The sequence below is a fragment of the Arachis hypogaea genome, chromosome 8 (genome assembly GCF_003086295.3).
Source record: "Arachis hypogaea cultivar Tifrunner chromosome 8, arahy.Tifrunner.gnm2.J5K5, whole genome shotgun sequence".
Lineage (NCBI taxonomy): Eukaryota > Viridiplantae > Streptophyta > Magnoliopsida > Fabales > Fabaceae > Arachis > Arachis hypogaea.
In genome coordinates, this window is record NC_092043.1 from 8446985 (window position 1) to 8459337 (window position 12353).

The 12353-nt window shown below is 31.3% G+C and overlaps 2 protein-coding genes across 2 annotated transcripts; one reads left to right on the top strand and one right to left on the bottom strand.

Moving 5' to 3' along the window:
- The first annotated feature begins 272 nt into the window (after positions 1-272).
- Positions 273-2149, top strand: LOC112705947 (probable WRKY transcription factor 53). The gene is made up of 3 exons (XM_025756989.3): positions 273-998; positions 1080-1208; positions 1329-2149. Exons 1-3 carry the CDS (start codon positions 670-672, stop codon positions 1900-1902), a joined length of 1032 nt encoding a protein of 343 aa, XP_025612774.1. The 5' UTR covers positions 273-669; the 3' UTR covers positions 1903-2149.
- Positions 2150-6032: 3883 nt separating this feature from the next.
- Positions 6033-8828, bottom strand: LOC112705948 (transcription factor SPEECHLESS). The gene is made up of 3 exons (XM_025756990.3): positions 8216-8828; positions 7406-7999; positions 6033-6478 (listed from the first exon to the last, which is right to left on the bottom strand). Exons 1-3 carry the CDS (start codon positions 8534-8536, stop codon positions 6413-6415), a joined length of 981 nt encoding a protein of 326 aa, XP_025612775.1. The 5' UTR covers positions 8537-8828; the 3' UTR covers positions 6033-6412.
- Between the last annotated feature and the right edge of the window lie 3525 nt (positions 8829-12353).

A 12353-nucleotide genomic window follows, 5' to 3' on the forward strand; every position in this document is an offset into this window, starting at 1 on the left:
AGTTAGGTTTTTTATTAGTGTCTTACCAAAAATAGCAAGAAAAAAACCCTAATTATGGAAGGTAAGAGTGACGGGTGTAGACGTGGCAGGATGACGTGGCATGAGAAGCTGGTAGGGTTCGAAACGTAAAATGCAAGCAGCAAGAGTAGCACAGTAGTGGCCCTAGACTCTCCTAGTAACGACGCGGAACATTGTTTGAAGATTCCTAGTCTCCTCGGTGCATAAACTTTGACCTTCTTTTCTTCATATTTTTAAACCTCCACAACTACATTATAATACTCTTGTAACTTATTTATTTGTTGTTTTAAGTTTTAACTGCGGATGGGAGACTTAAGATAAGAGTAATGATTTGATGCAAGAAAAAGAAATGAATGATATATGATATGAGGGGTCAACGAGAAATAAAATAAGGGTGTTAATATGTGCGTAGAAGTGGTCATATCCTTGTGCCATTCTATGACCAAAGACTAGTCCGAGCAAAGAAAATCTCTCTCACTCGTCTCTTTTTCTTTCTTTTTCTCTTGGTCAAATTAAACTTTCTTCATTTCCATTACCTATTTTCTCTGTTTTCCCACACTTTATTTTTCTCCTATATACATATATCATCTCCATGCTCATTGTTGTTACTTAAAAACGAAGAGCCATTTATTCTGTGGCATAATAATAATAATGGAGAAGATGATGATGATGGGATTGGGAGAAACGAAGAAGTTGAGAGAGGAGCTAGTACAAGGTTTGGAACTGGCGAGACAGCTCCAAATCCATCTTCACGTGGCTTCCACTCCCCATGAAACCCGTGACTTGTTGATCCAAAACATTATCTCTGCTTTTGAAAACGCCCTCCACATCCTCAAATGGACACCGCCACCCGCCGCCGCCGTGGACCCCTCAATCTCACCTGCAATCAGAATGTCCCAAGAGTCTCCACCTTTGAGCGCCGGCAGTGAAGACTCCGATAGAGATTTAAGGGATCACGATCCCAATGCTTCCAAAAAAAGGTACAAAAATTATACTAACAGTAGCATTTAACAAATTACACGTGGCATGCGTGAATAACATGATGCAAGTTAGTTTTCCAGGAAGAGTTTGCCAAGATGGACAAAACAGATTCGAGTTGGTCCGGGAATGGGAGTGGAAGGGCCTCTTGACGATGGATACAGTTGGAGAAAATACGGCCAGAAAGACATTCTTGAAGCCACCTATCCAAGGTATAGTAAATTAAACTCCACTGTAACATTTTTTATATACCACTATTTTATTCTATTTTATAATCTTAGTAAATTTAGAATTAAATATTTTATAAAGTTTGTGTACATACGTGTATGCAGAGGGTACTATAGGTGCACACACAGAAATGTTCAAGGATGCTTGGCAACAAAGCAAGTGCAAAGATCCGATGAAGACCCCAACATGTTCGAAATCACATACCGAGGATCACACACATGCACCATGGCTTCATCATCATCCAACAGTGCTTCACTTCCTGCACCCACAACTAGTCCAAGGAACACAAACAATAATGTTCTGCAAAGCCTTGACCAACAACCACCTATGATGAATGAATTACTCTTGAACCTCAGAGCAGGGTTGAGGGTCCAAACAGAGAATCTGGATAACTGTTCTTCCTTCAACTTCCCTAGTAATTCAAACCATGTTTTCTCATCACAAACACCACCACCACAACCTCAACCTATGCTTGGTGATAATAATTTTCCTTCCTATATGTCCCCTGCTACTTCTGGGATAAGCCAATTCTCAATGACTTCTGGGAATCAGATCAATGATATGATCTCTGCTTCAAATTCAAACTCACCAACCGTTGGATTAGACTTTTCCTTTGACCAATTTGATTTGGACGGTCATAACAACTTCACATTCGGTAACCCACAATTTTTTCCTTAGTTTAAGTTTTTAGAAGAAATGATTTTGACTATTCACAATTCTGAGAAGTAGTGAATAAAAATTAAGAAATTAAAATAATAGAGTTGTATTTTAATTTCTTTCTTTTATCTGCTATGAAGTTGCAGACTTTTCTGGCTTCTAGGAAGGAAAAACTTTGTATTTCCATGTATTTGTTTTTAAGAATCTTTAACTACTTGTACCTTAGGAATATAATGTGAAATATAATTCTAATATTATTTTGTTCTAAGGTAACTTTTCGTTTCTTCTCATAGGCAACTCAAGGTACAACTTAGTTATTTTGTATTTTAAAGATATTTTTTAACATAATAATAATTAAAAAATTTGAATAAATTTAATGTATTGAAAGTATAAAAAAATTATTTTTAATAAAATCATTTTTATAGTATTTTTAAAATATATCTTTAGAATACATATAAAATTTTTTATCTTTTTTAAATGTACTTTTATCCTTTTTTTTAATTTTGACTTCGACTTTGGATAGAAGAATTTTAGCTTTACTAGAAAAAAGACAATAATGCATTAGTATTTCTTTCCAAATTTTGTCAATTTAGTGTTTTGATGTTCTTAATTAAGGTTTCAAGAAAGAATCAGCCTAATTTTTTTATGATTCGTAAAACGGTTCTGCTACGTTACCAACAGCATTTCTGCCAACATCTGCCAACTCTTATGTATAACTATGTTTAATGGATGTGTCTTCGTGGATGTGTCTAATAAAAATGTATTTTTTATGGCTGTGTTTAATAGAAGTGTCTTTATAGATATATTTTCTGGATGTGTCTCTTTATATATGTGTTTAAAATATAATAATTAATTATTGTTGGCAATAAATTGGCAGATAATATGTTGGTACCCTATACTTTTCCTTCGTAAAAATGTATGAAATTTGTGCTACTTAATTATGCTGATAAATAAGGAAGAGGGGATTATATGATAAATTTTGTGAATAAAATGTTACTATTATTTTAAAAATAAATAAACAAATGAATAATTATTACTATCATAGACCTTTAACTGAAAGTTTGTCGTTGAACTGGTCTCATTTTACTTATTTCAAAAGGAAATCAATCTTTATTATCGGTCAATTAATTAAGTCCCCAAACTGTTCCTTTTCCACCATGAATGGGGGTTGACCATGAATGGAATTAAGGCTCAATATTGCTAACAAGTTCAATGATATATGGGCTTCAAATTTGATGTGTTGTTCTGAACTATACCACTCATGAAATCCAATAGAGTGGGCCTTGGATTTGCTATCTTCATAATCTTTTCTTATTTTTTTTTTGTCCTGGTTATAAATTAATTATTGAAGCGGCTCTTCTCTGTTTAGTTTGGTATTACTTTATAAAAAAATAAATGCAGGTTTAAACTATTTTAAGAGTTTAATTGGTCTTTCAAGTCAACTTAGACATATAAACACACAGGTTGATGTCCAAAAACAAAATTACAAGGGTTGTTATCAAAAGTTTAGGGTGGTCAAAATTTTTTGAAAGTGAAAAAAAAATGAAACATCTAATCAATTTTAAATCAAAATTATAAGATTAACGTATAATAAAAGTTGTAAATTTAACCGTAATTAATCTTTTATTATTATTTTACAGATATTTTTATTTTAAAGAATCTTTTTTATATATATAAAAAATAAATTATTATTTTTATCCACAAATATTTAATTTAGAACGTTGAAAAAAAAATTTATATTTATAAAAAATTAATTTCATTTAACAAAATTACTCAAATATCAAAAAATAATTCAAAATTTTTAAACTACTCCTCTTGAGTCTTGACCTAACTTACTTCACTGTTAATTTCTAATCTCCAACTTTTCATTGTCACTATTTCAATCACAACCCTTCACTATCATTATCCAAATCCTTCCTTGCCGTCTTTTTCATGTCCTCAATTTTTACCTTTTCCATACCACACTAACATTCACATTCACAAAACCCTCATTCTTCTTTGTGGTAGAAGTACTCTTCTCTAGAGCTGACAATACTAATTTTATTTGATACTATTCAATCTAATCCAAATACATTTAGGTAGGGTTGGTAATCCGACTCGTAGCGGATTGAATTGAGCTATAAATAGGATCTGGTGCGGGTTTATGCTTAATTCTTCTCTATTTATCCGTACTTCTGATATATTATACTGCATAATTAAAAATTATTATACATGCATATAAAGTTAATGGAAATTGAATCTACATCTTCTCTCTTTTATAATTTTAATATGAATTTTATTATTATAATTTTATTTTTAATTTTAATATAAACTTAATTTTATATTTTTTATTTTATTAGTATATTTATGAAATATGAAATGATTAAATATTGAGTTTGATTAAAAATATTGATTTGTTGTAGGTAGAATCGAGTAGGATCAGATGTAAAATTTTAAAGTGCGAATAGGATTAAGATTAAGAAATTCTCAATCTACGAATAAAATAGGATTGAGTTTTAGAGAGAATTTAAACTTGCTAATAGAATTATAATATGGAGTTTAAACTCTATTCTACTTTATTTATTCTCAGCTCCACTTTTTTCTTCCTAGCTCTCTCCATCACATGTGGCTTCAAATACACGCCACCCCACACGTAAACCCTCTCAAAAATTAGTGTCATTTGCGTGGTTTTCAATTGAAGTTGAGAAATTATGAACACTAAATGAATATGCAACTCTAGCCATGCTTGAAAAATTCTCACTTGGTATGATTACTAACCCTAATTGTCTTGGATTAATCCTAAAATGGACAAAACTTGAAAACTATAAGCAAAAAAAAAAATTCTTGGCCCTACCAATTCAAAAATGGTTCGTCGTGGTGAGAAGAGTGTGGTGAAATTTTTTGTCAGGAGAAGCGAATAAAAGATGAAGTCGTAGAAGAACCAATGAGAACTCTGTAACAGTATGACGGTGGTAATAAAGAGAAATAGACGACCATTGGTGGTGGTGGGGTGACTGCGACAATGGTGGTGGTGGCCTAGTGATAGCTAGGAATAAGAATTAGACGAGGAAAGATATTTAAGTGATGGTGGCAAAGGATTTGAGATTGGGGTGATAGTGATGAAGGGTTAAGAATTAGGAGTTAGTGTAGGTTAGGTTAGGAGGAATATTTTAGAATTTTTTAAAAAATTTTAGGATTTCAATAGCTTTATCAATCGAAATCCATCTTTCATGTATACACAACCAGTTTTATTTTTTGTTAGTAAATTTGTTAACATTATTCGAAATATTTATAGGTAGAAATGATAAGTTTATTTATATAAAAGTGAGCTACTAGTTAAGCCTAAAAGTTAGTTTCATCTAAGATATAAGAAACAAGAGTGGCAAACAGAAAAATTGGCTCCTGCTCCGCCAATAAGTGGGCCGAATACGCGGTCCAAAGTTTTAGCTTGTGCCTTCTTTTTTGCGTGCTGCTCACCATATTCTTTTAATTTTTTTTATCAAATTATTTAAAATAAAAAATAAAATTTATAACTACATAATCAATTAGGTTTACGAAATATTCGATAAAATTCATAAACTTAAAAAAAAATTAATTTAAAAATAAAATATATATTTAATTCTTTTACTTTATGTAAAAAATATATATATACATTCGGATGCTAATTAATTCAATCCGTTCTGTCAAAATCTACAAGTTAAACGAAAAGAGTTTACGCGGATATTTTTTTATGGACTCAATTTTTAGGTTTGATCTTTTTTTTTATGGATTAAATAAGCTGGTTCGATGAACTTTTGCTAAGTCTAACAAGAACAGAAATTAGAATATTTTGTACTTATTCTATTAATTAATGAAATTCATCTAAAAAGACAAAAACTTACTCTCGATTATTTATTATTTTTCTTAAACAGCTAAATCAATAATAGAGATGTAAATATGATAATGTCATTGTTTAAATCAACATGAGAGAATCCATATTCCTTTAATTTTATTCTTTTTCAGTCCAATGTATGTAATCTTTTTTTGTAATATTTATTTATTGAAGTTAATTAAAGAACAGTCACGCAAATTTAATTTCACCAAAATTTTCTGTATATGCTAACAATTCACTCTACGGTATGTGCTAACACTGCTTCTGTATTTCAATTTTGGAACAAAAATAAAGAATTGACGAAATGAAATTAAAGCTGGTTAACACAGTAGTACAGTGGTGAAGAATTACAAGAGAGTCATCACTCTACACTGGTTATATTAAAGTACACTAACTAATACATAAACTACAATCTAGCAATGAATTTAATAATAATCCCTACTGTAGCCTCATGTTAAAGGGAAGAAAATGGGAAAAAGAATTAAAATAAAATTGCATGTAAACTAATAATAAATGACTCTTTTCCCACGTTCTCTGTTCATTAGTACAGCTACGTACATAAACACAGTAAAAAAGATAGTAAAAAATAGACAGGAGATGTTGGTTTGGAAAATAATAATGGACCCGTTTGAAAAGTAACAATTCAATAGTGCATATATAATAATAATAATAATAATCTCGCTAGCAGAATGTTTGCTGGATTTGTTGGGCTAGTTCGTCCGCACTGAGTTGGCATTCAATTCCAATCTATACAAACAACAATACCATATATATTGTCATTAATGAAAACCTATACAAACTCAATCATAAGCTTCAAAAATAACATTTCTTTGAATTAAAACCAATTTAATTTATTATGTCTTTTCATATAATTAAGGACAAATGTCTGCAAGGATTCATAACGTATCCACCCCTTGTCTCCCCGACATATATAGTGAAAAAAAAAAAAAGATAAAATTACACAGTCGTTATTAATCGGTATCCTATCCTATCTCAATACATGCGTTATGTTATTTATATGTTAATGTAATAAATATTGCATCATATGGAGACATAATAAAAGTGTTGGGTGTTACTAGGGAACTGTACAAACCTACTATTACCATCAAAAGAAAAATTTGTTGTTACTTCATTAGTTATTATTACCGTGACCAATATTTAGTTTGCTGAAGGTTCTATAGATACTTGCTTTTTAATCAGAGTAGTAAGAGCTTCAAAGCTAACACTTTTACACTGGAATATGTAAAATAATTTTTACTATTAAAGAATTGAATGTTTAGGAAGAGATAAGATAAAGGCTTATGCAAATCACTAAGTATTTATGTTTTTTTGAACAACTTAAATAATAGGTTAAAAAATAAAGTTAATTTTAATTTTAAAAATTAAAATTTAAATTAATTAAATTTAATTTTAATTTTAAATAGTTAACGAACCTAAAATGCACTCTGTTGTTCTCATCTTTCATTGTTCATTCTAAATTGGATGCATGTGAAATGACTGTGACTCCTTTCTTTTTCTTCATGATTATTTTACCTTCATTGCATTATATTTCTTACTACTTTTTTTCTTAAGGGATGGACCACTTTTAAGTTTTAACTAAGTGCAAAACAATTAGATAGAAAGAAAGATATTATATTACATTGTATTATTTAAAAAAGAAAAAAGAAAACGTACCTTGATAGTGAATGAGTTAAGCATGGTTTCATCAGCAGTGCTGATATTGACTTGAAGAATTTCAAGCGCAAGATCTTCAAGCGCTGAAATGATCTTCAATGCTTGCCCGGGAATTCGCTGCGACACCGTTTTCAGAAGAAGGTGAGGACCCGAGAACTTGACCTCAACCTCAGCCATGGCAGATTTTGAATTCGCAACGAGCTCGTTGATGTCATCATTGATGGAGGAGGCGGAAGACGTGGTTGGAGATGGCTCAAGAGAGTTCGATATCGACGCCGCCGGTGAAATGTAACTGCTTGCTGCTGCGGCCGCGGTGGCCGCTGGCTGCAACAGCCTGCAGGGCGCTGGCGGCCTGTATGGGCTACCTGGTTGAGGAGTCCTTGGGCTTATGGGCAGGCTTAGCCTAGGGCTCAAGGGTGGTTTCCGTGGGCTGAGTGGTAGTGATAGTGAAGTCCTTGGGCTTGAGACGAGCCTAGGGCTTAGAACATGATCAGTGTAAACTTTTCTTTGTTTCTTTGCTTCAAGTGCTTGAAGAACTTGTTGCAACTCGTTGATGTAATCAACCACCCCTCCAATTATGGATGCTTGATCACCCTTATTATGAACCACCAATCATAGATAGATAGAGTCAGTTATTGATTCCTTTTATCAAATCACTCAAAAAAGAGAAAAAAAAAAGGTGGAAACTCAGTTATAAAATTCGTTGATAATTGCCAGATGTTAAATAATTTGATAAGTTTGTCTAAATTATTAATTTCAGTTTTCACTTAAAAAAATTATATAAATGATTATATTTCTAAGACTTCTTACTCGCTTGACGTAAAAGCAAGGCATGAGGGATCTGAGGACGGACAAATGCTCGTTCATCTGCTTTCTACGGTTGCGCTCGACCGTGATATGAGACATCCTTTGTTGTCCATCCTCGGCGGCGTTGGGAGAAGGCGGTGGCGGCGGAACAAGTAGTTTCCGTCGTTTGGTTGGAGGCGAGGGCAGTGATGATGATTCAAGTAGGGTGGAAAATTGTCCGGTGTTGGTGGGAGGGAAGTCATCGAGGCTTTCCAAGATGGCGAAGAGATCGTCTCCACCAAAGTCTTTGTCTTGGAAGATATCTGATAAGTTGTTATCATCCATGATCCCCCGCCAAAGATGGTAATAAGAGAAAGAAGTGAGGTTTGTGAAGATGAAGAGAGAAAAAAGGGGTGATTTTATTGAGGGAGTGGTAGTAGTGATAGGGACTTAACAATGGGAATGGTCCGTTGGATCTCACAGGGGAATCATGAAGGAGGGCAGGAGTCCCAAGAACACTACTGATATCAATCAGAATCAGACTGCTATGCAGGATATCAAAAACTACTACTAGTGATGATGAACAATTGAATTCAGAAAGCTAAGAGAACCGTTGGACGAGAGTAACTGGATAACTGATTGAATGAAAGATGTTAAATCTTTTTATATATGTTTGTCACACTTGAGGGCTTAATAAGGGTTTTATCAAATTACTGCTACTATTATTTGAACTTTTACACTAACAAAATCAGATTATAAAAAACATAATTTAGATCTCATTTTAATTAAACAAAATATTTCAAATTTTAAAATGATATAACATTTTGTGTCAAATTCTCAACCACGTTTGTTTAGACGAAAACAAATAAATTAACCAGTTGACTAATCTAATTTAATTAAAATTTGAATAATCATATTTATTAAATTATTTAACCATTTTTAATTATCATTTTCATTTATGTGAAGATATTTTTATTTAAAATTATGAAAACCGTACGAGTAATTAAAAATATAATCCGGTGTGAATGTTTTTTTTAATTTATTAAAAGTATAATTATTTATGCGTTTTTTTATTAATTTAAATTTGTAAGAGAAGTGGTTTCATCGTGTAGTATTAGAATTTTTATAATAAAAAAATCTTAAAGTCAATTCTTGTTATCCTTTAAAAAAATAGTATAAGATAAAAAAAATCTATCCAAAGATTCAAACAAACTAAAAATACGACTCTTATTTAAAAAATTACGTTAGAGATATAATTATTTATACGTCTTCTTTTTTGAATTTAAACTTCAAAACAAAATTACATAACGAATCCATGTGTGCAAATTGTTTTACAATATAACTGCAATCTTATATTGATTTATCAAAAGTACTATGTGCATTAAAAAAAGCAGTCACCAAATTACTTATTATTTATTTGTGTATAAATATATATATTAATAAATTTATTTTTAATATATATTTTATATTGATACTTAATTGGGTAATTGATTATATATATTATGGTTGATTTATATATGCATTTGTATGTATACATAGAAAGACTTTTATAATTAGTTGGGAGAGTCGATTTAACTCCAAAAAAATGAAAAATTGTTTTATAAATGATCGAGAGTATATTTAACAACCTAATATTCATAACCACATACAAACAAAGTTTTCATGATGTATAGCATACATATAATTATGGTGCACTACACGAGAATAGGTCGATGCAACCAACAAGAAGAATTAGGTATAATGAGAAACATTTAAATCATAAAAAAAAATAGGTATATACATTGCCCCTTAGAAGCAATGCAAGTGTAAGTTATTAATCATCACCAATGAGAGAATTGTTTTTGGCAATTAGGTACACAAGAGAGAGAGAGAGAGAGAGAGAATGGAGGTCGATGATGATATCTATCGTGTTGCAATCGCCATTCATAATAATAAATACTTCTGCTCTTATTCATTAATATTTCACTGACATGTTTTTAATTTTTTGGGAATGAGCAGTAGTATGCAGTAAAAGATTTAAAAAACTTGATGAATTAATGTCCCTTCAATTTATTTTTACTGATGATGCACTCAATTTACACACTACTACTACTACTGAATTGATAGACACTTTGCATATCATTAATAATACTTCATTGATTATACTTAATTTATTAGTAAATCGAGTACTATTAATTATTAATGAATTTTTCATTAAAAATCATCACAGGTGTTTTTGTTACATGAAGAATTGATCGATCAGTTTTAATTGGCTACTTCGTCGTACCTATTCCTTATAATAATTTCTCCCAAGTTGAAGTTCATTTTACTTACTATATATATGCATGTTTGAATAATGAACTGTTAACGCGTATAGACTGTTAAACAATCTCTTTCATGTGTGTCTCGTTATCATAATATTATTTATTGTAAAATTACTTTTTCTAAAAATTTAAACTAATAATATGAGATATATATCTAATTACTTAATACTAGCCATTTAGTTAATAACACAACTCGAAATATGTAACTATATCCTAAATTTGTCTATAACTCAAATTTGAAAAATAAGATAAATTTGATAACCCCATTTTATTTATTTAGAACTTAGATAGGTATTTGTTGTGTAGCCATTTAATTATCCCTTTTGGAACCTTATTATAAACCTTTCTAGGTGACAACGACCGCTCTTGTTATCCACGGTATGAATTCGGCGGGATTAATATGTGGATCCTAATGGTCTGCGATTGGGGAAAGATATCTATATAATATAATAATATAATATTTCATGAATTTAAATTTAAAAAAAAAAGATGATCGATATTTTTTATTGTATTTGTTTTGCACTAACTCTAGCTAGCTAACTTTTTTTCATTAAAATGTTGACTTTCTAATATTTTTTTAAATAATTATATTAGGTAGGTATACATTAAAATTAGCTATTGATATAATATACATATTAAAATATAAAATATATATTAAAAAAAGTTAAATAATACATATATTTATACATAAATATATGATGATTAATTTGATAGCTAATTCTAATGTATAAATAATATTTTTATTTTTCAAATTAAGCATAAAAGAATGTGTATTATTGGGCTATAAAAGTTTTTAATATTAACATTTAATTATATACTAATCATATTAGGTGTATAGTTGATGAGCGGATAATTTATACGTTTTTTCGTATTATTTTTAGGTAATTTTTAGTAGGATCTAGCTACTTTTAGGGATGTTTTCATTAGTTTTTATGTAAAATTCACATTTCTGGACTTTACTATGAGTTTGTGTGTTTTTCTATGATTTCAGGTATTTTCTGGCTGAAATTGAGGGACCTGAGCAAAACTCTAATAAGAAGGCTGACAAAGGACTGCTGATGCTGTTGGATTCTGACCTCCCTGCACTCGAAATAGATTTTCTGGAGCTACAGAACTCCAAGTGGCGCACTCTCAACGGCGTTGGAAAGTAAACATCCGGAGCTTTCCAGCAATATATAATAGTCCATACTTTATTCGAGATCAGACGACGTAAACTGGCGCTCAACGCCAGTTCCATGCTGCATTCTGGAGTCAAACGCCAGAAACACGTCACGAACCAGAGTTGAACGCCAAAAATACGTTACAACTTGGCGTTCAACTCCAAAAGAAGCCTCTGCACGTGTAAGCTCAAGCTCAGCCTAAGCACACACCAAGTGGACCCCGGAAGTAGATTTCTGCATCAATTACTTACTTCTGTAAACCCTAGTAGCTAGTCTAGTATAAATAAGACATTTTATTATTGTATTAGACATGCTGGATCCTGGATTGTATTTTTGATCCTGTGATCACGTTTTAGGGGCTGGCCATTCGGCCATGCCTGGACCTTCATCACTTATGTATTTTCAATAGTGGAGTTTCTACACACCATAGATTAAGGGTGTGGAGCTCTGCTGTACCTCAAATTTTAATACAATTACTACTATTTTCTATTCAATTCAGTTTATTCCTGTTCTAAGATATTCGTTGCACTTCGCCATGACGAATGTGATGATCCGTGACACTCATCATCATTCTCACCTATGAATGCGTGACTGACAACCACCCTTGTTCTACCTTAGACCGAGCATATATCTCTTAGATTCCTTAATTAGAGTCTTCGTGGTATAAGCTAGAATTGATGGCGGCATTCATGAGAATCC

Excerpts from the sequence above, each read along its gene's own strand:
- LOC112705947 (XM_025756989.3), top strand. The coding sequence starts at position 670 with ATGGAGAAGATGATGATGATGGGATTGGGAGAAACGAAGAAGTTGAGA. Across the intron at positions 999-1,079 it reads CCCAATGCTTCCAAAAAAAG|GAAGAGTTTGCCAAGATGGA; the intron begins GTACAAAAATTA and ends TTAGTTTTCCAG. Across the intron at positions 1,209-1,328 it reads CTTGAAGCCACCTATCCAAG|AGGGTACTATAGGTGCACAC; the intron begins GTATAGTAAATT and ends ACGTGTATGCAG.
- LOC112705948 (XM_025756990.3), bottom strand. The coding sequence starts at position 8,536 with ATGGATGATAACAACTTATCAGATATCTTCCAAGACAAAGACTTTGGT. Across the intron at positions 8,000-8,215 it reads CTTGCTTTTACGTCAAGCGA|GGTGATCAAGCATCCATAAT; the intron begins GTAAGAAGTCTT and ends GTTCATAATAAG. Across the intron at positions 6,479-7,405 it reads TTAACTCATTCACTATCAAG|ATTGGAATTGAATGCCAACT; the intron begins GTACGTTTTCTT and ends TTGTTTGTATAG.